Source organism: Dermacentor albipictus, chromosome 7 (assembly GCF_038994185.2).
Source record: "Dermacentor albipictus isolate Rhodes 1998 colony chromosome 7, USDA_Dalb.pri_finalv2, whole genome shotgun sequence".
In the NCBI taxonomy this organism is placed as follows: Eukaryota; Metazoa; Arthropoda; class Arachnida; order Ixodida; family Ixodidae; genus Dermacentor; species Dermacentor albipictus.
The window spans coordinates 67,776,259-67,799,228 of NC_091827.1; the positions used below are offsets into that span (position 1 = coordinate 67,776,259).

The window sequence follows — 22,970 nt, forward strand, 5'->3', positions numbered from 1 at the left end:
AAATGCATTTATTTGGTGAATGTGTGCAAGCGTGTGGGTTACCTAATTTACCAACACAGAATCGAATAAATTTTATGTTCAGATTTAGATGACAGCGGTTGAATAAGACATATAGACTGCATAAAAAAGGCATAAAATATGGCAACGGATGAACTCGCTTACGCAGGCCGGAAGAAATCGCTTCCATTTCTCACGCCTTTCGGACCAATCAGCACTTGACGGCCGATTTCACGTAGACACAGGGCGAAAATGCAAAATTCGAGCTTTACAAAGCTACGGTAATTGACGTCGCCGTGTTGCCAATACGCGGTCGAGCGTGTTTCGCAGAATTTAGTTCTCCTACCACGAGAACGTCCAGAACCACAAGAAATTTAGGGATAATGTTGGTTATGCGTGCATTTTCATGCTGAGAAATCTACTTGACTTGCGCTCTTTTGAGTCGCACCGTATTTGTAAGCTTTCTGTCTGATCCGAACGAAACATTTAAGCTATCACCATTTGTTATGTAATAAATATTAGATGTGGCTGAATATTAGCTATTTCGAATCCCAATCAAATACTTATATGAGGTATGGAATATCGAACAGACAAATGCAGACGTATCTTTTGCGGCAGGTATTTTTATTTCGGTATGATTAGGCAAAACGCTTGTACATATTGAATAGACAGTGAGCTATCACGGACGATTAGGATCCCGGCACCTGTCGTGAAAACATCCCGGCACCTATCGTGAAAAGAACTGCAGGAATAGCCGCTTGACACATTTAGAGCCTGGTAGGCAACAAGGTTTCCAAAATTCACAGGCTGCTGTACGACAAGCTTTACGAGTGCGATGAATAGACAGTTGGTGGACAAATTTAAGAAGTTTTGGTAAAGTAAAAGAGGAAGCTAATGGAGTATTCATATGCCGTAGACACAATACAGGGCCTGTTACAAGGAGATCATCACTGGTCGTAATGTGAAAGACAAAAATGCTGCAATAATAGACTGCAAGAAAAATAATGAATAAACCAAAATCAAACATAACTGTGGTGTAATAGGCGACAAAAACCGAGTGAACCGATTTATTGTTAGTAACAGCCATATAAATTCGACGGATAATGCAGAAAAGGAAGGAGTAGAAAAAATAATTTGCAGTTTTTGACTAATATACAAAAATTAGGAGATAAAGAGAAATTAAGGAAAGAAAGAAAACTTGCTGACGGTGTGAGTCGAACCCACAACCTCCAGATTACGCGCACGTTGCGCTACGAATTGTGCGACAGCGACGATAATTCTTACGTCCACATTCCTGGGTATTCGTGTATGTGCCCAAGACATAACGCGTGAAGTGTTAACCAGCGTCATATTTCCACCGCAATACCGAACACAAAGCTTCCATTACCGATTTCGTTTCAGCATTGTTTCAAAAACTGTGTGGTTCCTTTACTTCCGATAATTCGTGATACTTCGTTCAGCTCGTGGGGAACATTAACCTGACTTTTACAGTCGCTTGTTGCGAAATATTTGTTTAGCTTCGATATTCGAAAATACCAAATAATTTAATTTTCAAAAACGAATAAAATATTACACAGCAATCATTCGCGTTACAAACGTTGAATATTCGCTCACCCTATAGTAAATACATTTGCAAACATAAATCCCTCAAGAAACTTCTTGTAGATTCACTGTTTTCCTTCACCTGCACGGACATTAGACTACATGAAACGTGTAGGCAAATGATTTACTTTGCCTTATCTTATATTAAAATGTTCCAAAACACTGGTGTTATTAACTATCCCCTTGAGAATTCTAGCGAGACTTTGAGTGACTTTCTTGTCCCACTTCAGCGACACGCTTCAGAAAAGTTTGGGGACACTAGACTTTGTAATGGATCAGCATGTGTGATTGATAGCGAGATCTGTAAATGACAGAGATTACTGCCACCAAAGCAGTCTACAGCTTTCTTTATTGCAACGGTAACCCGGTACTCCGCAATGAAGGTGGTCCTTACAGTACGCCTTGGCATCGAGCCCGCTTAGAGTGTACTGCGTCTAGTCAGGTACGTAAACTTATGTATACCCGCAATGAATAATGTACAATAAATTAACATGTCATTATATCATTAAATAAAACAAGTCGTTGTTTCTTGGTCGGCGAACACAAAAACGAAACCTACGTAACCCCCCGTTACCACGCGCGGTGGGTGCCTGCTCACAGCCCTCCCCGTGGTAGAAGCCCGCGGTGTCAGGCTTTGTGTTGAAGCGCAAGAAAAGCGAACGTGTGCTGCAGATGTCAAAGGGACAATTATAGGCATGCAGGCTTAAAGCAGTGGGCCTCCCGTTGTTGACGTGGAACCTGCGCGGACAGCTTGGCGATGACACGGCGATCCCAAGAGGCACGTACTGCAGAGATCAGTTTTCAAATCGCAAACCTTACATATACTATATTCAGAACTATTGTTTGTCTGGATTATCCAGTTGTTTTAACGGCACACAAAAGAAACGGCAAATGTGCGAAACGTTCATTATTGTCCGGCGTTTGAGCCGGGGTCCGGCCTTCATCAATGAAACAGCTATCTATCTGTATTACACATATATATATATATATATATATATATATATATATATATATATATATATAATACTCCCAAGGTTAGTTCTAGTAGTAACACATAAGTACCCCGGAAAGTGAATGGAAGACCGGCGCCGCGGAAGCTCGATTGGTAGCGCATCGCACGCGTAATGCCCGGACATTGGATCGTTCTCCCATTGCGATAAGTTGTTTTTTCATCCAATTTCATTGCCATGAATTTATGATGTTTTTAATTCGATCAGTAGGTAAAAGAAGTTTCCCCTGTGATGTCCCTGGTGTCTTTGTGTGCTGGCTTCGTATGCTATGATAACATATATATATATATATATATATATATATATATATATATATATATATATATATATATATATATATATATATATATATATATATATTACAGCGAGACAAAGAGGGAAAACAAGGGAGATGCCATGCTTCCCCATTCTAAAGATAGTTGGTATGCCACTGCCTACGTGAAACACTGGCGATGCAATCTGTACCCCTGTGGCAGTGACCACTATCCTCTGTGGATTACTTTGAAGATGGGACGAAAACGTGCGGCCGGGCGTACTGTGCAAACGATGAGATGGGATACCCTTAGAATAGAAGTTGCGTTGCAACCCGAGACTGCATCCTTAGAAGAGCGGGCATACGTTGCACGCCTAGCGCTTGGCCACTACTACGCCGGAGGTAAAAACTGATGCTCCCGTACCGAATACACACATGCTAGACCTTCAGGATGCGCGCAAGCGAGCACTTTGACATACGCAGAAAATGACAGATGACATCGCTGCCGTGTGTGACTTCGACGTAGCGCTGCCGTCGCCAGAAGATAAGCCAAGCGCCTGTATCGGGAACGTTTGAGCCTGCACTACTCATCATTAAATGAAAGAACTGGAATACATAAGTTGTCGTACGCGTTCAAGGCTAGGAGAGTTCAACGTAAAACACACTCGGCTATTTCAAACGACCTGCTCAAAACTGGCCAGTCAGTCAGCCAGCTCCAAGGTAATGCCGCGAAGATGTTTCTGCCCAAACAGTCAAGGTCCCGAACATTTACATTTACCTGAAAATGCCGCCGGAAGCAACCGACGAGAGCCTCCAGGCACTATTCTAACTCTTCGATTTCGAGCAGGCCCTTTCTTCCATCAACGCGTGTAGCGCATCGGGCCATGACGGACTGATGTGGGGGCTCCGTGGAATCTTAAGTAATACGGAAAGAAGCAACTTCTCGGTGAGATAACCGCAGTGTGCCATATATAGCAATTTGTGTATTAACTCCAAGTTTATACAATTTCTGAATAAGTTTTGTATGACAGATCCAGTCAAAAGCCTTCAAAAAAGCAATTGCTATAACATTAATTTGTTCCTTGTTGCTAATTGCCATGCCGAAAGAATGGCAATTGAAAAAGCTGCGTCACTGTTAACATACGTTGGCGAAAGCCATGCTGCTTGCTGTAGTATAAGTTGTTATTTTCTATATATTCAACCAGTCGTTTCGATACTTTGTGTTCTAACATTTTACACGCGGAGCATGTAATGGAAATTGGCAGATAGTTCTCCGCCAATAACTTATTTCCCGCTGTAAAAAATAGGTACGATGCATGCAAGTAGCCAATCTCCCGGCACACCTCCGATTCGAAATGACATTGCAAAAATTCTAGACAAAAATGTGATATCCATTCAGAGTAATTACGCCCTAAAAACTCATTGGGTATTTCATCGGGGCCATCAGATAAGTACTACTCTCGCAGTACTCATCCCCAAACCTGGCAAAACACCTAGCGTTGACTACTTGAGGCCCATCTCGCTTACATCCTGTGTGGGTAAGATAGCGGAGCACGCGGTCCTGAATCGACTCTCCTAGTTCCTGGAGATTAACCACATTTTCCCCCATAGTATGATAGGATTCAGACCAAACCTATCCACACATGATACCATGAAACTGATTAGGCATCAAATCATACACAACGACTCTAGCGACACTCGAGCCGTTTTGGGACTTGATCTTCAGAAGGCCTTCGACAGCGTTCTACATGCGCATATGCTAGCCTCGATATGTCGGCTCAATCTGGGTGAGAGATTTTGTAACTATGTTAGATCGTTCCTCTCGGACAGGAAGGCTACCCTTCGGGTGGCCGATCTCGAATAACAACTGCTGGAACTTGGTGAGAGGGGCACCCCACAGGGATCCGTCATTTCCCCCTGTTTATTCAATATAGCCATGGCTGACCTAAGGAGAAAGCTTCTCGAGCTTGAAGGTATCAAACACACTATGTAAGTTTATGATATAACTATATGGTGCACAGTAGGCAATGACAGTCAGGTTAAGGGAGCCTATCATAGACATAGACACTATCAAAACCTATCTCGAACCCACCGGTCTCAATTGCTCCATCTTGAAGTCGGAACTTTTGCTGTATAGTCCCATGAAACGCGGTCCAAGGCCCAAGGGGTGGACATCGTTAGAAGACAAAGACATTGACCTATATACAAGAAATGGTTGCCGTATACCCAGAGTCGATTCAATAGAAATTTTGTGCATCATCGTTGAGTCAGGGAACAAATGGCAAGACTATACGCAAGCTAATTGCTAAAACTGAAAGCGCTCTTCGTTTAGTTCGGCGGGTATCAAATCGGCATCACGGACTCAAGGAGGATAACCTCATTCGACGAATGCATGCCTTCGTTCCGTGCCACTTTAGATACGTGGCAGCCATGCATCGATGGAAACGTGACGAGCGGAATAAATTGAATGCACAGCTAAGGAAGATTACTCAGCGGATTATCGGGTTACCCGTATACAACTCTATAGAGCGCTTAATGCAGCTTGGAGTTCTTAACACTCTTGAAGAGATTGCAGAGGCCCAGGAGCGCGCACAGCTGACTCGCCTCACAACAATGAAGGGAGGGAGATCCATCTTGCCGGAACTCGGATATCACCCCGATAAATTAGCGGAGGAGTTCTCTGAAGTTCCTCCATCAATGAGTGAGAACATTACGGTCACGCCAATACCTAGGTACATGCACCACGACCATATTCGTGGTAGAAGGAGGGCAAGGCCAGCCAACCTCCTTAGGCAAAGACACAGTAATCAGCGACAGGTCAGCTTTGTGGTTGCCGCTTCTTGTAAGGGACGTCGGGCGTTCACCATCGTCATTGTTCTGTTAATGGTCGGCAAGGAATCACCAATGCTGCCTCGGTTCGAACGAGGGACTCCGAAATAGCTGAACAAATGGCTATTGCACTAGCCCTGCTGGATAGCTCACGGGATGTCATCTACAGTGATTCAAAATGTGCAGTCAGAGCATTTGAAAAAGGCACCGTATCAAAACAGGCCCTCAGACCTATTGGGGGCAAGACAATCGCGCACCACTTCATTTATTGGTTTCCCGCACATCAGGGTCAGATAAAGGGTGCGCCTCCCAATGTCAACGGGGCTGCACGTGAACTTGCCCACCGCGCTACCCTCGACCAATCGGAAGCCAACTCCCCAGAGAACAAGGACACGCCCTCCACCTACAGCGAGATTACTAAACACTACTATCTCAGCCGCAAAACCTACTTTGCTCCTCATCCACGCCTCAATAGAGCTCAAGCATTAACGCTCCGTCTAATACAAACGAATACCTATCCCACTCCGTCGCTCTTACATAAAATCTATCCGGATACTCACACCAATGCTACCTGCCACGATTGTGGAGAAATAGCCACGTTAAACCACATGCTCTGGCGGTGTGCCCGGTCACGCTCTATCATCGCTAACAGCTAGGCCAGATGGGAGGCGGTTCTCCGCAGCCCTCTTCTGGCTGACCAACTCTGGGCTTTCCAGCAGTCCCACGAAGCGGGCGAGAGGCTCGACCTTCCGATTCCCACATGGGAGAGGCCCGCTTCGTGAAGACTCACGATCTGCAGTACTTCATTAAAGTTTTACCATACCATACCATCAGATTTTTTGGTATCCGGTTATAACAACAATGCCAGAATTCCTTCTCGAGAAAGCACAATATTATTTGTATCTTCACACGGCGACAAACCATGTCAAGCATTTATGGGGGGCCTATTACTGCCAGGTGCAAATACAGAGTTAAAGATACTGTTAAGAGCCTGTGCGATCAAAGCTGGTATAGTGCAGACATTTCAGTCTACCTTAAATTCATTAAGGTTGCACGTAGAACCAGATAAGAAATTCCAGAACTTTTAAGGCGAGTTTTGCAAGTAATCCACCAGTGTTGTTGAAAACGAAAATGCCGCCTTCGCTTTTTTTAATTCTTTTCTAACTTGTGCACTGAGGCTGGTTATTTCTACACATCGCCTTGGCATCCTTTTACGTGCACAATTCAGTCGCCGCTTCAAATGAATGATGCTTCTAGTTACCCATGGACCGGGTTTACTTATGCGCTTGATATTCTTGGGCACATATTTTTCTAAGCAGGTGAGAACCCAACTTATACAATGTATCTCCAAACCCTATTGATGTCATTATGAACCATCATATTATCAAGAACACGTTCTATGTAGTCGATAACCGACGTGTCGTCAGCCCCATCAAAATTTTACACATATACAGGATTTCGTTTTCTAATTGCGTGTTACCTATACTCAAAATTGCTCCTACTGTTTTATGATCTGATATGCCATCCTCAATGTCGACCATATAGTTAAATGTTCACTTAGTCAGAAATAACAAATCCAGCGTAGATTGGTTTTTCCCCTGTGTCCTGGTCGGCTCATGAACGACCTGAACAAAGTTGTGCTTAAGCATAATGTCGAACATTATATCAGCACTGGGCTTTTCCAATGGCCCCTCAATTCTGACATCCCAATCGACACCTGGTAAATGAAAATCCCCTGTTAGAACAATTCTACTTCTGGCATTCCTTATGTTATTTAAATGCTGGTCAAGTGCGTAGAAAATTTCAACAGGGTTTCCTGGGGCTCTGTAGATAACGCCAACTATCAAAATGGCACTGCCAAGAAATAGTTTGAACCACACACTTTCATGCCTGTTTATGGATGACGTAGTTCCATATCTCTGTGGTTTCTTCACTAGAAGCGCCCCGCCACCCCCTCTTGTTGCTGTATCATTGGGGATAACATTGTAAGCGCTTGGAAAATACCTAATCGTCCTTCACGTCAGCATTCAACCACGTTTCTGTTATGCCAATAAGCTCTGCGTCGTGAAGCAGCGACAAGTATTCAAGTTGTTCTACCTTATTCAGTATGCTCCTTGCATTAATGTTCAGTAACCTTATTTCGGGCTGCCTTGCGCGTCGGCCAACTTTTTCGGTGGCAGGTGGTCGTTCATTGCGCAGTCTCAGGCGCACATTCTGCTCGAAGTCCCGTGGGCAAGCAACGCTATTGATAAAAAGCTTATCGTGAAGAAACTTACCTTTGCGTCATCGCGTTTATCATTCTGAGCCGATTTCCAACTAGTCTGTTTTTGCGACTGTTTCCGGCGAATAGTCGTCAGAAACAATAACTTTCGTTCCTTTGAGTTTTGTGCAGTTCTTACAGATTACCACCTTTTCATTGTAATCGTACAATTTTAAGATAACAGGTCTATCGCGTGATGGTTTCTTTTGGCCCAGCCTATGTATTTGTTCAACTGGTGAAATCATGACGCCAACTTTGTCGGAAAAATTTTTTTTACAATTTGATGCTCTTCACGGGTATTGTTTTCAGTCTCGGGAACGACAAATACAATAACATTATTCCGTCGTGCTCGGTCTTCCAAATCAGTCGCTGCCGTTGGTGCTGAACTGTTCGCTGAAAGGAAGCTGCAGAGTCTCTAGAATTCAATAAGAGGCTCATATACGGACGCGGGAACATTATAAACCATGTAGGTAAAATTTGGGTTTTTTTTTTCAATTAGGAGCGGCGTAATCGTCGGTTGAAATTGCGCTGTAGTTCCCCCCCCCCCCCCCCCCGTCAAATGCCGCGCGCTGCTGCTGACGCCGACGATGCGAGCGGAGACCGGAAAACGCGGTGTTGTGACGTCAACTCTAGTGTTTCATTCCTTCGCAGCGTCCGCGACCGTGCCTGCCCACGCTTGTTTCTGCATGCGTGCCATCGTAATCTGCTTCGATCGACCCTGCATTCCTTTGTTGGTGCGTCTGCGTGTATGTAGAGTGGTAGTCAACGTGCGTGGTAGTCAACGTGAGTGGTAATTAACGTGAGTGTTAGTCAACGTGGTAGTCAACAGATGAAGGTCACTACACGTACTGCATGAACCGGGAAGCTTTCCACGCGTTTAAACCATCTTTGTAGATTGCCGACAGCATTGGACAGCGCACAAATGCCTACGATCACATCCCCGCTTACGTTCCACGAGGAGGCATGCAGGAACACAACACTACAATTGTTTGACCGGAAACGAGGTCACTAGATCGGGGAAAGATCGGCGAGATCACTCGATCACTTTGCACAAAACATACTCACAAAAGAGCATTTCCAACACGAGGAGATCCCAAGACTTTGATTTCGTTCGCGTCGAAAGCACTGCTCGCACCAGCATCGTTTGCTTCTTCGAGAGGCCGGCTCTTCGCAATCGGCTTTTACATGTAGGGAGTAACGCCGAACTCCTCAGAAAAACGCAGTCTCTCTAAATTTTTCATTACCGTCTCAGAAAAACAGCACCAAACTACCTGGCACCGCGCTTCATGTGTAGCGGCAGCGGCCGGTTACTAGAGTTGACGTCACGAGGCGCCCGACCAATGACGGGCGGAAACTAGACGCGCGAGCTGGGCGTGTCCGCTGCTGCTCCATTCGTCGAAATGAAATATATTTGCGCTTTCTTTCGCTCAATTTCAATACGATATTCGAGTTCAGAGGGTTGAAAACCATTGTGTACAGATGTTCACTCATTTTTTCTGGAAAACCTTTCAGCTTCCCTTTAATGTCTTCAACCGTTCTTTCTAGAATTTCCACCCAAGCATATTGACTCATAATGTCACCTAGGCTCTCTTCCAAATTGGCGAGCCTGTTGTACATTTGAATTTGCTTACCCAAAATTTGTTGCAGGATTTCTTGCACAGTTGTGCTAGGGTTTCTTTGCACGTCCCCGGAAAGCAAGCCCTTTAGATCTAACCACCACATGCTCAAAACTTCAAAACACTTCACATGGAGCGGCAGCACCAACAGACATGAGCAATCTGACCGTAGTCTTGATACATAAGAGTAATAACCCACCTGTAAGACAAGCCATGCGTGGTTATGCACCATCGCCATTGCCGTGCTGCAGCCCCCACTTAATGTAGCCGAGGGCAGCGTTGGCTTTATTGGCCATCTGTTTGTTGCTGATGTCACTACTGCTTGACGATCCAATTGGCTCATCCATGTGTCGTCCACCGTTGCTGAACTCGGCTCCGCACTGCTGACGATAAGCGGCAGAATCTGTAAGACAAGCCATGCATGGTTATGCGCCATTGCCGCTGCCCTGCTGCCGCCCCCATTTTAGCGATAGTTTCGGCATAACGATGAAGAAAAATATTGGGGAAACGATCAGTACCACAAGCTGTTGCTGTTTTCAGATTTAACAGCATTGTGAGTGCACCATGTTATCTAATAAAATGAATCTGGGATGCTAAAAATGCCCCGTGACGCACATTCACGCGTGTACTAGCTTTCGAAAACAGTCCAGTAAAATGCGTATTACAATGTTCCGCGATAACCTGTTGATCTGTAACAACGTAACCATCAACCTAAACCTGGGTCACGTGCGTGTCTGCATTGATCAAGCAACTCATAATTATTCTCGGCTCGCTTTTCATAAAGGTAGGTAAAGTTTTGGAAAAAAAAGAAGTCCTTAGACTCGTGGACTGCATGGGCAGGAGGAGTTTTGATATCATTATTGAAAAGAGGATTGGGAGTGGACCTTCTAGCCCGTTTTCGTTTCCACTTTAAATGAATGAATTGTCGCCTTATCCAGGGTGTACGTTTGTGCACTTTATTCGCTTGTTCGCCACAAACCTATTAAAACAATATTGCACATATCAGCAAATGTTTGCCGTAGAAACGATACGTTATCATGCTCTTCAGCAAAATCACTAAGGCCATTTTCTATATGCGCAATCACAGCGTCATCAGCTCTTTCGTCATCTCTAAAAAAGCATATGCAACTAGCTTTATTTATAACATATTTCTTATTTTGTTCTAATAATTCAATTTGTTTCATATGTGAAATAGGTAATGCGCTTCTTTTTACGACCGAATGGGTCCTCACTATTGCTCACTTTCATTTGTTTCAAAATTGAAAGCACTTCGGCATTTCTATATGATGGAAGAAATACGCTACTAAGGGGGTTACTTATACCATAAAGTGCCCCCGACTCATGCGCGCAACTCACCAACGCTACGAAATAGCCATTAAATTTGTCCGCTACTTCAACGCCACTAAAAGAACTGCCTCCGAGATACGCTCTGTCAGGGGAAGAAGAGTAAGAGCACCCCAATAGTGAGCTTAACTTATTCCACAGAATCTTTTGGTCAGTGACACCACAAAACATGCTCCTGTGATAACTGTCCCTAGCTCATAACAATGTAGCACTCGAACTATTACGAAAAGACTTGAACTTTATGAAATCATTCTAATCTCGACTTTGTAAGAATGTTTCGTATATCCTATTTTTCTCACTATACATTCTGGTGAGCTGTTTGATAATCTAAAGTTTGCAACCTTGCTTTGGTTTTTGTATAATTTTGTATGAAAATGCTATTTCTGTATAAAGAAACAAATTCCTGCAGCAAGGAGTTAAATGCCTAATCTGTTGACACATTGCAGTAAACGGAGTGCCAGCTATGTCTCCTTATTGCATTTCTAAAAATTTCCAATATTGTTGTGGTAATAAATTGTGTTACATGTTTTCTTTGTTTAGCAGGAGCGTTGACAATACTGAGGCGTATAAGGTAGACTGGAAAGAGACCACTTAGTAACGCATTGATAACACCGCCAGATATCTCGCTGGTTGATCTACTATAGTGGTAACTAAATATATTAGTGTTGTTGCCATCGTGTTATACGCAGTGGTAACGTTACTACACCCTAAAGAGAAAATGATTCAAGAAAAATAGGCAGCCTTCTTGTTCGGCTCGAATTTTCTGTCCTATAGACATTAGAATAACCTCCGATAAACACAACATAGTTACATTCATTAGCATATTGAAGCAACATCTCCGTGAAATCAAAAACCTCTTCAATACAGCCCACAGGTGGACGGTGAACAACGACAATGAAGTATTTTGCGGTAATTAATGCGTAATTACACTAAAATTATCAACCCCATACACAACCAATGTCGCTTTTATCCTGTAGACATACTCCACCACCTCGACTGACGCTGCGGTTCGACGTAAATGGAACATGGTTATCTAGGGTAAAACAATCATTTCCACATAACCACGTTTCAGTTAGCATAATAAATGAAAATATAAAGTTGAACTACTCCACAGGTGCTTGAAATACTTCTTGCTCATCACAGACAAACTGAATATTTAGGGGAAGCAGAGAGAAGAATGAACTTTTATTTTCAACAATAAGTCTATTGAGGTCTTGAGGACTTTGATAAGTGGCAGTCATGTTAGCATAAGCGGTTACGACTTAGACAGCTCTAAGATGTCAGCTTCTCCAAATCCTAAGCGCAATGGATGGCATCCGCTTGCGCCCCACCTGCTCTGCGGAAATATACCATTCCGTTACGATGCCATGCATACTAATACCCCTTGTCGCGCGCCTATTCTTTGACTAAGCGAAGCAACGTCCTCTTCAGATTAGTCAGGTTTTCTAGAATGAGAGCTTCTGTGTACCTTACATTGCCGCAGCCGAGTATGTCCAAGTTGTTTGTTACATCGGACAATAATTCCAGCGATCATCCCGGATTTGACACGAAGTCTATGAACTGCCTCCACGCCTTTTGAGCCCAAGTCGACAAGTTTCGCCAATCGTGCGACGTCGTTAACATTACTCAAAAATTGTTCGTTGTCCGTTGCCCATACACCGTGAATTACTAGATTATGTCGCCTCCTATTCTATTCCAGGTCATCTACGTCTAGTGTTAGTTGACTTCTTTTTTGTCCCTGCGTACATCGACAGCATCAACATGTTTCACGATTTTCTTCGCCTCTACCTCCTGGGGACCCGTTTTGTGTAATTCTTCACCTTGATTATCTGACATTGGCCAAGAGCCATCTCAATGCTATCGACATTAGTCGGCAGGTTCTGAAGATTTGTCAGTTTGGTTGGCGTTCCTGTCAGCACTAAATGAATAGCGTCGACTTCGTCGTTACAACCACCTCTCAGTCGTAACGAGTAGCATGCCGAATACAGTCAAAGCTAAAAAATTGCTTCAGATTTACATCGAGAAGCAGCCTCCGTCACACCAGAACATTTACCCAAACGCTACATTTTTCACTCAGCGAACAAATCATTAGTCGGCAACATTAGTCGGCAGGTTCTGAAGCTTTTGCAGTTTGGTTAGTATTCCTGTCAACAATAAATGAATAGCGATGTCTTTGTCGTTACTACCACCTATATGGCGTAACTAGTAGCATGCCGAATACAGGCAAGACTAAAAAAAAGTGCTTGAGATTTACTGCGAGCAGCAGTCTCTGTCACCCCAGAGCATTTGACAAAATGGTATAATTTTTCACACATTGAACAACTCATTCGGCGACTTTTTGCAGCCTGTTGCTGAGAGCATGTATGACACGACCTGCCATCATCAGCCATTTTCCAGTTAGCGCAGACAGAACAGTGCTAAAAATGTGAGGGTTACACTCCCAATCTACAAATATCAGTTGATGAATAGAATGGACACCAAGAACCAACCGGATGCTGTAGGAATGCTCACGGCAGAAGGCTGTGTGGGGAGCCCAAGAGCAGCATAGTCCGGCTGGCTCCCCCGTATTTCTCCCGAAACAAAAAAAAACCCCTTTCCTGCACAATGTGACATGTGTGGTAGCGCAGTGGCAGGCCTTTGAAAGCACATAAAAAAAACCACCGTACAAACCTGTGAAAAGTACAGATGCGTTAACATTCATCTCCGACAATCCCCAGCCGCCTCTACCAAAATGCCAGCAGCGGAGGAAAGACAGGGGCGCAGTCCGCTATCCGTTCATTTATTACCGCAGTCCGCTATCCGCTATCACCCAGGGCAACAGATAGCATGGTGCAGTGTTAACAACTTGTGTGCTGGCGACCGGCAAAGGTGGTGGAATGCCAAGCAAGGATGCGGCGATGTGGCTTGCTGGAAACCGAGGAAGCCCTCACAAGTTGTAGTCACAACCCCAAAATGTCGCCCCCGGAGGACCAGCGTGCGTTTGGGGAACAGAAAAATATGCAGAAGCCATCAACTATGATTCCCAGTCTATGTAAATAGCCCGAACGAACGATCCGACGAACGAGCGAGCGACAGCCTCCTCTCTTTCTACCTATGGTTCAACCCCGCCACCCACCGTCCCGCGAGCACGAGCGCTTTTCCTCGCCTTCCCACAACGAACGAGCGAGCGAACGCTCTAGCAGTTCCGATGGGGCTCGTTGGCAACCGCATACCATGAAAGCGGGTTGTGACCTACATGGGCCTGCAGACAGACCGGCACTCATCGCTCAAGCGCAGAAGGTCCAAAAGGCGGTTGACCGTCTGCTGCTCCGTGGCAGAGGATGCACACAACAATGGGGTACCCGTCTATACGCCGCAGCGGCTACGTCGAGGCTTCTTTATGCACTCCCGGTCTTGGCCCTCCCACGGTTTCACGTAGACCGCTTGGAACACCAGCACCGGAAAGCCGTCCGGATGATTCCTGGCTTCGTATGGACATCGCACGTCACTGGCAAAACTTGGCCGCTGTCCGTGCTGCTCCCACATCGTAGCCTGCGTCACGGTGGCCGGCTACATAGCACCCCGGGTCGCGCGGTTCTGCTGTATTGTTGCGGAGCCGACCTCACTCGCATTAGTGCAGCTTGTGTCAGCTCTACGAGGATGTTGTTGGCCATCCTCCCACACTAGACATCTACCCACCTCCTCCGCACCATCAGTCATTGGATGTCTCTATTACGCTGGAGGGCGTCACGAAAATGCGATCCCTGTCCTGCGCCTTATACCGGGTGTCGGCGTTCCTGTTGAAGAACCTGGTGGAAAGATACCTCCACACCTACACAGTCGGTTCCGTCCATGCAGACTCCGGATCTGCCACTTCCTCCTGCGTAGTTCCTGCTCTTAGGCTGCCCTTATGATCCCTGCCATCATTACATTTCAAATGGAATGATATGAAGATGTGCTCGGGAGCGTACCGGCTGCCTTTCGTGGCAAGCTACGCCGCTGTTGAAGTGGCTGTCCTCCATCTGGCTGGAGGCATGCTGGCGGAGGAACCCCGGGATTCTCCGGTTGTAATCCTCGGCGACAAGCGCGCGGAGCTCCTTGCATTTCATCGACCGTGGACTGCTTGGACCCTTGGCGTTGCCCCGCTGGCGGGAAAGCTTCGCGCCCTAGCTTCGGGCGGTTTGAAGCTGTCGTCACAGCGGCTCCCCTCTCACATCGGCGTCCATTGCAACGAAGAGGCTGGCGCGCTGGTAAATGGAGACTGCCACTGTACATGCTGTACATGCCACTGTACAAGTCAGCACCACTGCAACGGCCTTCAACTATGCAAGGTACACGGTGTAGCGGCACTTAATGGCAATCCACCGGGATCGGTACTTCGCCAGCGGTAACCCTCCCCGTTTACTTCCTGATCGCGGCCTCGCAAGCCAGGAGCGGTCTCTTTTGCAGCGCCTCCGGATCGGCTGCTCCTGGACGGTATCCCGAAGGTGCGGCAAAGGCCTGGCATCATCCACGGCCTTCACAGCGTGCAGCGAGGACGAAACAATCAACGATGGCCTTTCAGTGGCCTCGTAACCTCAGCTGGTGTATCCCGGCTGGCACGATGGCTCGTCCTTCTTACATGTTCTTACGTTCCTGGAGGACACGGGGATGTAGTGTAAGTTGTAAATGTACCGTTTGGCTACCGCTGCGCCGTTTGGCTACCGCTGACAGCGATACCTAATGATACCGGGTGCTGCAATCGCCTCTCTCTTTTCTCTTTTTTTTCTTCTTTATGTCCCCCTCCCCTTCTCCAAGATTCTCAGTCATGCTCCCTAAATGGCTAGAGAAAATAGTGCAGCTTCCTCTTCACAATCGCATTCTCTCTATCGAGTGACAGCGCGCTCAACCCCTGACTTCCCTACCCGTCACTCTGTTATGCTAGAGTTCACGCACGACGGCCACCGCTAAGTCTCCTTGGAACTCGGTTGCCCGAGAGCCCACGCCCTTTCCCTCGAGGCGTTTTTTCGCCATTCCTTCCCAAAGTCTAACCACCATCGTACTACATACCTAGCCAAATAGCTATTCAAATAGCCAAAGAAAGCTATTCGATTAAGAAAAAGGTGTAGGGGGTTTAAATTAAGGAATCGGGGAGGCTGTTCCAAGCAATTGGGGAGGCTTCCAGCACAGTGATGGAACTGTGGGCCAAACACATGCCCTATCCATGCGGAATGCGAAGAGGCATTGTTGTGGTGTACGGGATTCCGCCCTTTGCTTTGAACAAGCTTGGTCGCACGTGACGCACACGATCTTAATATTGAACCTCAAAACCTCAACGTAGAATGGACCCTTGACAATTTGACCCTTAATGTACAGATTCGGTATGCAAAAGTGTATGGCAGAAAAAAACGACGCATTCATCATAGTTTGATTCTTCCCTTATTCACACATGCCTTTTTTTCCCCTTTGCCTTGGCTCATATCCCATTTTCCACTCATTGCTCTGCTACTTCAGCTCGATTAGTAAATATCTGTTGCTTCTCCGAAGACGATACCTTGCAAGAATTTATTGCTTTCTTACGGAGCTTTCCTATCAATTCGAGAATATTTTCGTCGCTTAGTCTCCTTCCGCAGTTCTGGCACCATTTCGGCAAAATATTTTTCACTTCCAACACGTCTCTCAAAATTCGGTGAATCGACAACTTGCGCAAACCAAATGCCCCTTATATAATTCTAGGGGCAATTAGCCGGTCACTGAACAGAAGGGAACCCATGCACCCCATCGAAATGCGTTTATGTCCACACGAGGCTAGCTGGCGACCGTTGATCGGTGTCCATTTCGACATGTAATTGAATAAAGGAGCAGTTTCGCCGAAATGCGATGCACTGATTTCGATGGCAAATTACTAAAGAGCTATACGAATTAACGACAGTAGCTATATCGGCCATATGAAATTATCAATATAGTACGCCTAAGTAAATTATTATGCATGGTACCAGGCGTGCACACGCAAATAAGAACACATCTCACCCGATAGCCACAGTAACTAAACTGTCACAAGCTGGAGTGAGGAAGCGCGGAAGCAGCAGCAAGCGAATTAATATTCGTGCTGCGTCTCGCATCAGCGCGAGCTAAGCCATGAAAACCCAGTGAGTGGCGTGCGCTGTCCCCATCGCAGATGGCTTTCAAGATAAGCGGCCTGGGTAGACGAGCGCGACCACCCGGGCGGCCAGAAGTAAAACGCACCCTCCCTCCCTACCCACCCCCAGAACTTCGCCTGCGACGGCAGAAGGCGAGCTTCTTCCCCGCTCTTCACGCTTTCGTGCGTGAGATTGAGCCGCTATCGGCGGCTCAACATCGCAGGGTTTGACTTGCACGTACAGCACACGGCACGCGGAGAAGATAATATCGCACTTGGACTTTACACAAAACCTCAAGCTGACGCCGAGGGCAGAAATGCGTCTGGAGTGTCCATATAGTTGTTATGGCAATAAAAGTGGTTGCACAAAGTGTGCACATAAAATTCTGCCTTGGAATGTGCAGCAGCGCGGCCGGCCCAAGAGGAGTGCTGCACCATAGTCACACTTACTCCCATTTCATTACTAATTCACAGCGTCGCTTTTCGGGCCAGACCTCGTACGTACGCTTAAGTGCTGAAATTGTTTACGACGGCGTACCTTCGCCAAATATCATTACACAGAGCGAGACACACTCTCATACTGCTGTTGGAGCCAAGGTATCTCTTCATTGCGTGCTTCTTATCTTAAGCGAACCCCGCTTTCGGACTGGATTTCTTAGTGACATTTTCCAAAGTAATTTTAAGAGGGCGCCGCAGCGTTGGCAGTGGAGCACGCCTATGGAAGAATTTGGCACGGCAAAAAAAATATTTTATTCATGAAATCTGGAAGTGCCTTTCCTTTGTTGAAAAGTTTGAATTTATTTTAATTATGATCTTCCGTACTTATGAAAGGGATGCTCCATTTGCCTGCTCGCTCACTTGTGTTTTTCTTTGTTATCTTGTTTCTTTCTTTTATTCTGCTGCTGCCACTGGCTGCTGCCAGCAAGCGTACTTTGTTTAAAAGCACAGCTTTTCTTTGCCAACCTCGGAAGGTTTCGTGACCATGGCTGCGGCCTCCTTTTTTCCTTTATGGATACGCCAGCCAATCACAACGAAGCAAGCACGCCGCAAACTGCGCTGGCTTCCTCGCAGCACCAGCAGCCTCCGTGCATCCGCGGCTGCATTGCGATGCAGTAAACTCTTCTTGCGGATGGAATGGATTCGAATTTCGCCGTGTGCGTGCGTGTATCTGCTGCCTCTCAGACCATGAAGCGTTCATGGCGTCCGTCATTCAAGGGGTGTTCCCCCGCGCTTGTGTGTGCGCATGAGTGGGTGTATGTATGTGCCCATGCGAATTCAGACACAGCTTCGCTGTATATAAATTGCAAGTCGTTGTATCTGCTGCGATTCGTTTTGCGGTTGCATTTTCCCACTTTTGCTGATGACTCAATTCACGAACTTTTGATAGAGGACTCGCGCGTTGGAGCGCGTCTCGTAAGGATACCTGTAACCTTGCGCTCGAACAAATGCGCTAGTGGAATTGCGGAAGCCATTAATAAAATGTTTACATTTCTGTAATTTATAACGATGATATAAGCGGCCGTATGGCGTAAGGGACAATAATGGCGAAAGAGTGCCAGTCAATGGCCTAATGTAGTCGACGGTTTGGTCAATAACAAATGGTAAATCGATAGATGTAGCATGGCTGTATAGAGGCCAAGAAACTGTTGTTGTAAAGAGGGTAAAGTATATACGCGTCAAAATAAGGACAATGCCTGTTAAAGTGTGCTATTAACGGGAGCTATATGGTTTGAATTGATTGAAATACTGAACAGAATCAATGTCAATAGCACTGCTGCCTCGTCAAGGCGCAAGAAGCCAACGCACCTGGAGGGGCGTATACTCCACCAAAGTCTGTTATCTCGGCTGCCGCAGCAGAAGCGTCTGGTGGGAGAATGCGCTGCGAACCTCGAGGGCTAATTACATGCAACACAACTTCATGTACAATATTTAAAGCACCTTTGGCACTGAAAGATGGTTCCGCACCAAGAAACATTGTTGGATGAAGAGGAGTATGCTGTTGATAAGCTGCAGGTAATTGCTTCATTCTCTCAGGTTCTACCTCCCGCCACTCCAGAAAGACATGGAGTACGTTAAGCAGCTCGCTACATCTACCACAAATGGGAGGTTCATCGCTAGTCTCCCACATGTGTGCCCTATTCTCAGTCAAGAAAATAGGACATCTGTTCGTCGCCCTTTTGCTATGGATGGCCAATTATCTACACGTGGCTTGATTAAATTGAGCTTATTCACAATACCTGTGTCTCAGATGGATTGCCAAAAAACTCTGAACTTCTTCCATAAAAATGGCTTCAAGTCTGTAGCAGGAATAGCTACAGAAGATTAACAGGCTTCCTTTGTTGTGGACGTAGCAAGTTTGCATGCAACCATATTACCCGCAATGCCTCTGTGGCCGGACACCCACCATAAAACGACATGCTTGATAGACTCATAGATCGTGCACAGAAATGAGAATAAACCATTGACTACAAGACTGAAAGCTTTCACAAGCTTAGCGAGTCTGTAGATATAATTGCCAAATGTATATTTGTTTGCTTGACGTGCTCTGCAGCCAGCAATGGTGCATAGGCCTCAATAGTAAAGATACTTGTTTACAGATTCAGAACATCAGACTCAGAGATGAATGGACCTACTGCTGCATAAGACTGGCCGACATGTGATTTCGATGCGTCAGTGTAGTACACGGAGCAAGAGTATTTTGCCTGCAGTTCAAGGAAATGCATCTTAATATGTTCCTTTGCGGTGTGCTTAGTGATCTGAACAAATGATGTGTGCCATTCTATGAGCTGCCACTGCCATGGTAGTAACAGTTTCGCTGGAGGCATCAGACGATGTTAGAGGAGTGGCACCCCCCTTTAACGCTGAGACTCCGCATACGCAACCAGAAACGCTCTCTCTCTCTCTTAGACAACTTAGACAACAGTTATGGTGCACCAGCCTCTCGCACACTAAGGTTACATGATTTGAATCCTACTTGTACATCGTCGACATAGACGGAATGAAAAATGGCTCACGGTAGTGCAGCTGGGAGCGTGTTCATTTTCACGATGAAAAGCATACAGCTCAGCACGCCTTCTTAAGGTACACCAGTTTCTAGCGTGAAGAAACGCAACAACACATTGCCGATTATGACGCGAAAAGTACGATCGGCCAAGTAGCTTTCTATTCCGTTCAGCATGCTCCCGCGGATGCTCATTCACGACATATCTCGCAGGATTCCTTAATGCCACGTTGTGTCCTACGCCTTTTCCACATCGATAAACTAAGATAAAAACCGTTGTTTGGCTACGAACGCGTCTCGAATGTTCGCTCGATGCGCATGATATGGTCAGTTGCATGCCACCCTTCTGTGCAACTGCATTGATAATGATCCAGCATTTTGTTACATTCAAAGAAATATAGAAGACGACGATTATTTTTTTTTTCACAACGCTTACAAATGCAACTTGTGCGAGCTATCGGGCAGGGACTTGCCGCCGAATAAGGTTCTTAACCCTTCTTCAAAACTGGAATAACAATAGCTTCCTCCTATGTGACTGGAAGGCATCGAGCAACCCAAATAGTATTGAAAAGTGCCAGTAGTGTCAGTTGCGTATCAGTGTGCACGTTTTCAATCTTGTGATAGATGACTCTGTCAGGTCTGGGAGCAGAGCTCCTGGATGTGGTCAAGGCAACTCGCAACTCGGTAATACTGAAGGGACAGTTATGTGGTTCGTTCTGCCGGCATTTACGTACGAGCGGCTTACATTCCTGTTTCTTTGCATTTCAGGAAGGGTGTGGAGTAATGTACCGAGCTTGACACACGTCCGAAGTGCTCCCCAATAGAGTCTGCGCCTGGTCTTGTAAGGTATTCCCTTAGTCGTTCACCATAAACAACAATGGGTTTGTTTCCCTTTTAGCTTTTTTGCGCCGTTTCACCCCTTCGGCTTCTGTGTGCTTAATATTATAGCCGAGAGGAGCCTCACGCAGCTTTGTCACTTTGTCTGACGTCGTGTCCACCTTGCTTGCGTTTTAGTGTGTTTAAATGCTATAAAATTTTCTGCATTTGACGATCTACGCAGCGCGCTCCAAGCTTTTCCTGCTTTTTCGCGCATCTCCGCAGTCTTCGTTGCACCAGGGAACACGTCTTTTAAATGAAATGCCATTCATATATAAAACGCTAAAATATCCTACAGCATCTTCTATACTAAAATTGTAAAATCTCGCGGTAGATATATGATTTTCTAAAATTGTCCCAGTGAGCCGTACCGACTTTACCTGGGGAATATGGGGAGGGTTGTCGTGCTTTATTGTTAAATTTAATGTGATAGGAAGGTGGTCAGTTGCAAAAGTATTGTAGATGACATTCCATTCTAGGTCAGGCAGAAGAGAGGCAGAACATATTGCATGAATGCGAGTAATGTTGGAAGTTGTAATAAGTGGGCTCATTATTTATAAAACAGGCCTTCACCTGAGGTCAGGAAAAAATCTTCAATGAGTGGACGTCGTGTGTCGCAATAAGGTCTCTGCACAAAGTGTTCTGGGCGTTAGAATCCCCGACGAGTATGTAGAGTTCTGTCAGTTATCTATGATGTCCCAGAAATAGGTTGACAGATGGTATGTAAACGGAGCATACAGTAACCAAATGATTAAACATAACTACCCGCACTGACAGTGCTTTCAAGGGCTGTCCTAAGCGCTACATGATAACAAGCAACCGACTTTTCTGCAACGATCACTACATCGCCGGATGAGGCTTGAGCCTCATCACGGTCCTTTCGGAAGATGTCATATCTCCGAAGAATCTGCTCGAGAGTAGAATTTTGATGTGGTCTCTTGAATACACAGCACCTTTGGATTATATTTATATAGCAGTTCTTTAACATCCTAGAGATTATGGAGGAGACTGCTCACATTGCAATATATTATTTGTGCAGCCATATTCTACGTGTTTATTTTTGTGTGCTTGAGAGCGGAAAATTATGTCAGTCCACCGAGGCTTATCCAGGCTCCGTGATGCGGCGTTCTTATTTCTTGGCGCCCTCCAGGGAGCTTCGCCGATATTTCATGTATCCGTCGCCTCGGTCGAGACGCGGGATGCGGTCAAGCGGGGCACTCGCATGTGTTTTAGGCCACTCTGACCGGACAGAAAGCCTCAAGCTCGCAGGCAGGAAGGCCCGCTGGCGCTTCTTCGTTGGTGGCGGAACAGCGGAGGCTGCTTCTGGCATCGGGGCCGCTAGCGTTACCGCCGGTCCACTCTGTGTTGTGCTGACAGTCGCGGAGAATCATTGTGCCCCTGCCCCCTGCCGTGACACTTCGGCGTACGAAGTGCCCTGTACAAACGAGAGTCGCTTGCGCCGTTCTTTAAATCCAATATTCTCTTTCACTTTAAGGGTTTTTATCTCCTTCTTCCGCGATGGAGTAGACCTGGAGTATGCCGGGTGCACAACGTAGCAGTTTGCGCAGTGAGTAGCCTCAACGTAGGCATCAGCAGGGTGTTCGTAAGAAGCGCAATTTGCAGAAGTGAGACGACCTCGGCACATCTTGGAGCCGTGGCTGAATCGTTGGCATTTGAAGCAGTGGCGTGAGTTAAGTATGTAATGTAGAAAATGAATTTTCATACAGCCTGTATCGACATATTCGCGTAGTGTGCTAATGCACAATGTCAAGATGAGGTGTTTGGTTGGGATTTCAACGTTATGACGTCGGATCCGAATTAGGTTGAAATTCAACCTTCAAGGAAGTGAATTTCGGTCATATCAAGGTCTTGTTCGGATATTACACCTCGTGGTCTGTTTGGAGAGCCATGCGCGATTATCGCCGATTGAAGTGTTTCCAAGTTCCACAATTTCAGATAATTTGTGCTGCTGATGTTTGTCACGCACTTCCAGCTAAAGCTCACCGCTAGCCATTTTCGGGATTTTGTAACCAGGGCCTGCTTTTTTCAGTTACATACTTCGCCACTAGAAATAGTGAATATTTG

The 22,970-nt window shown here is 45.9% G+C and overlaps 1 protein-coding gene across 7 annotated transcripts in view; it reads right to left on the minus strand.

Moving 5' to 3' along the window:
* The window catches only part of LOC139048006 (uncharacterized), a 331,798-nt gene that overhangs the window by 81,926 nt on the left and 226,902 nt on the right, over positions 1-22,970 (minus strand). For 6 of the 7 annotated variants that reach the window (XR_011507430.1, XR_011507433.1, XR_011507432.1 and 3 more), the window contains one exon: positions 9,767-9,970. Coding sequence is in view for 2 of the 7 variants with exons in the window: in XM_070522329.1 (XP_070378430.1) it covers positions 9,767-9,970 (204 nt within the window). In the remaining 5 variants the exon portion in view is untranslated. Of the gene's footprint in view, positions 1-1,274; positions 2,385-9,766; positions 9,971-22,970 lie in introns of those variants that run through there. The other variant, XM_070522328.1, reaches the window with a different exon arrangement.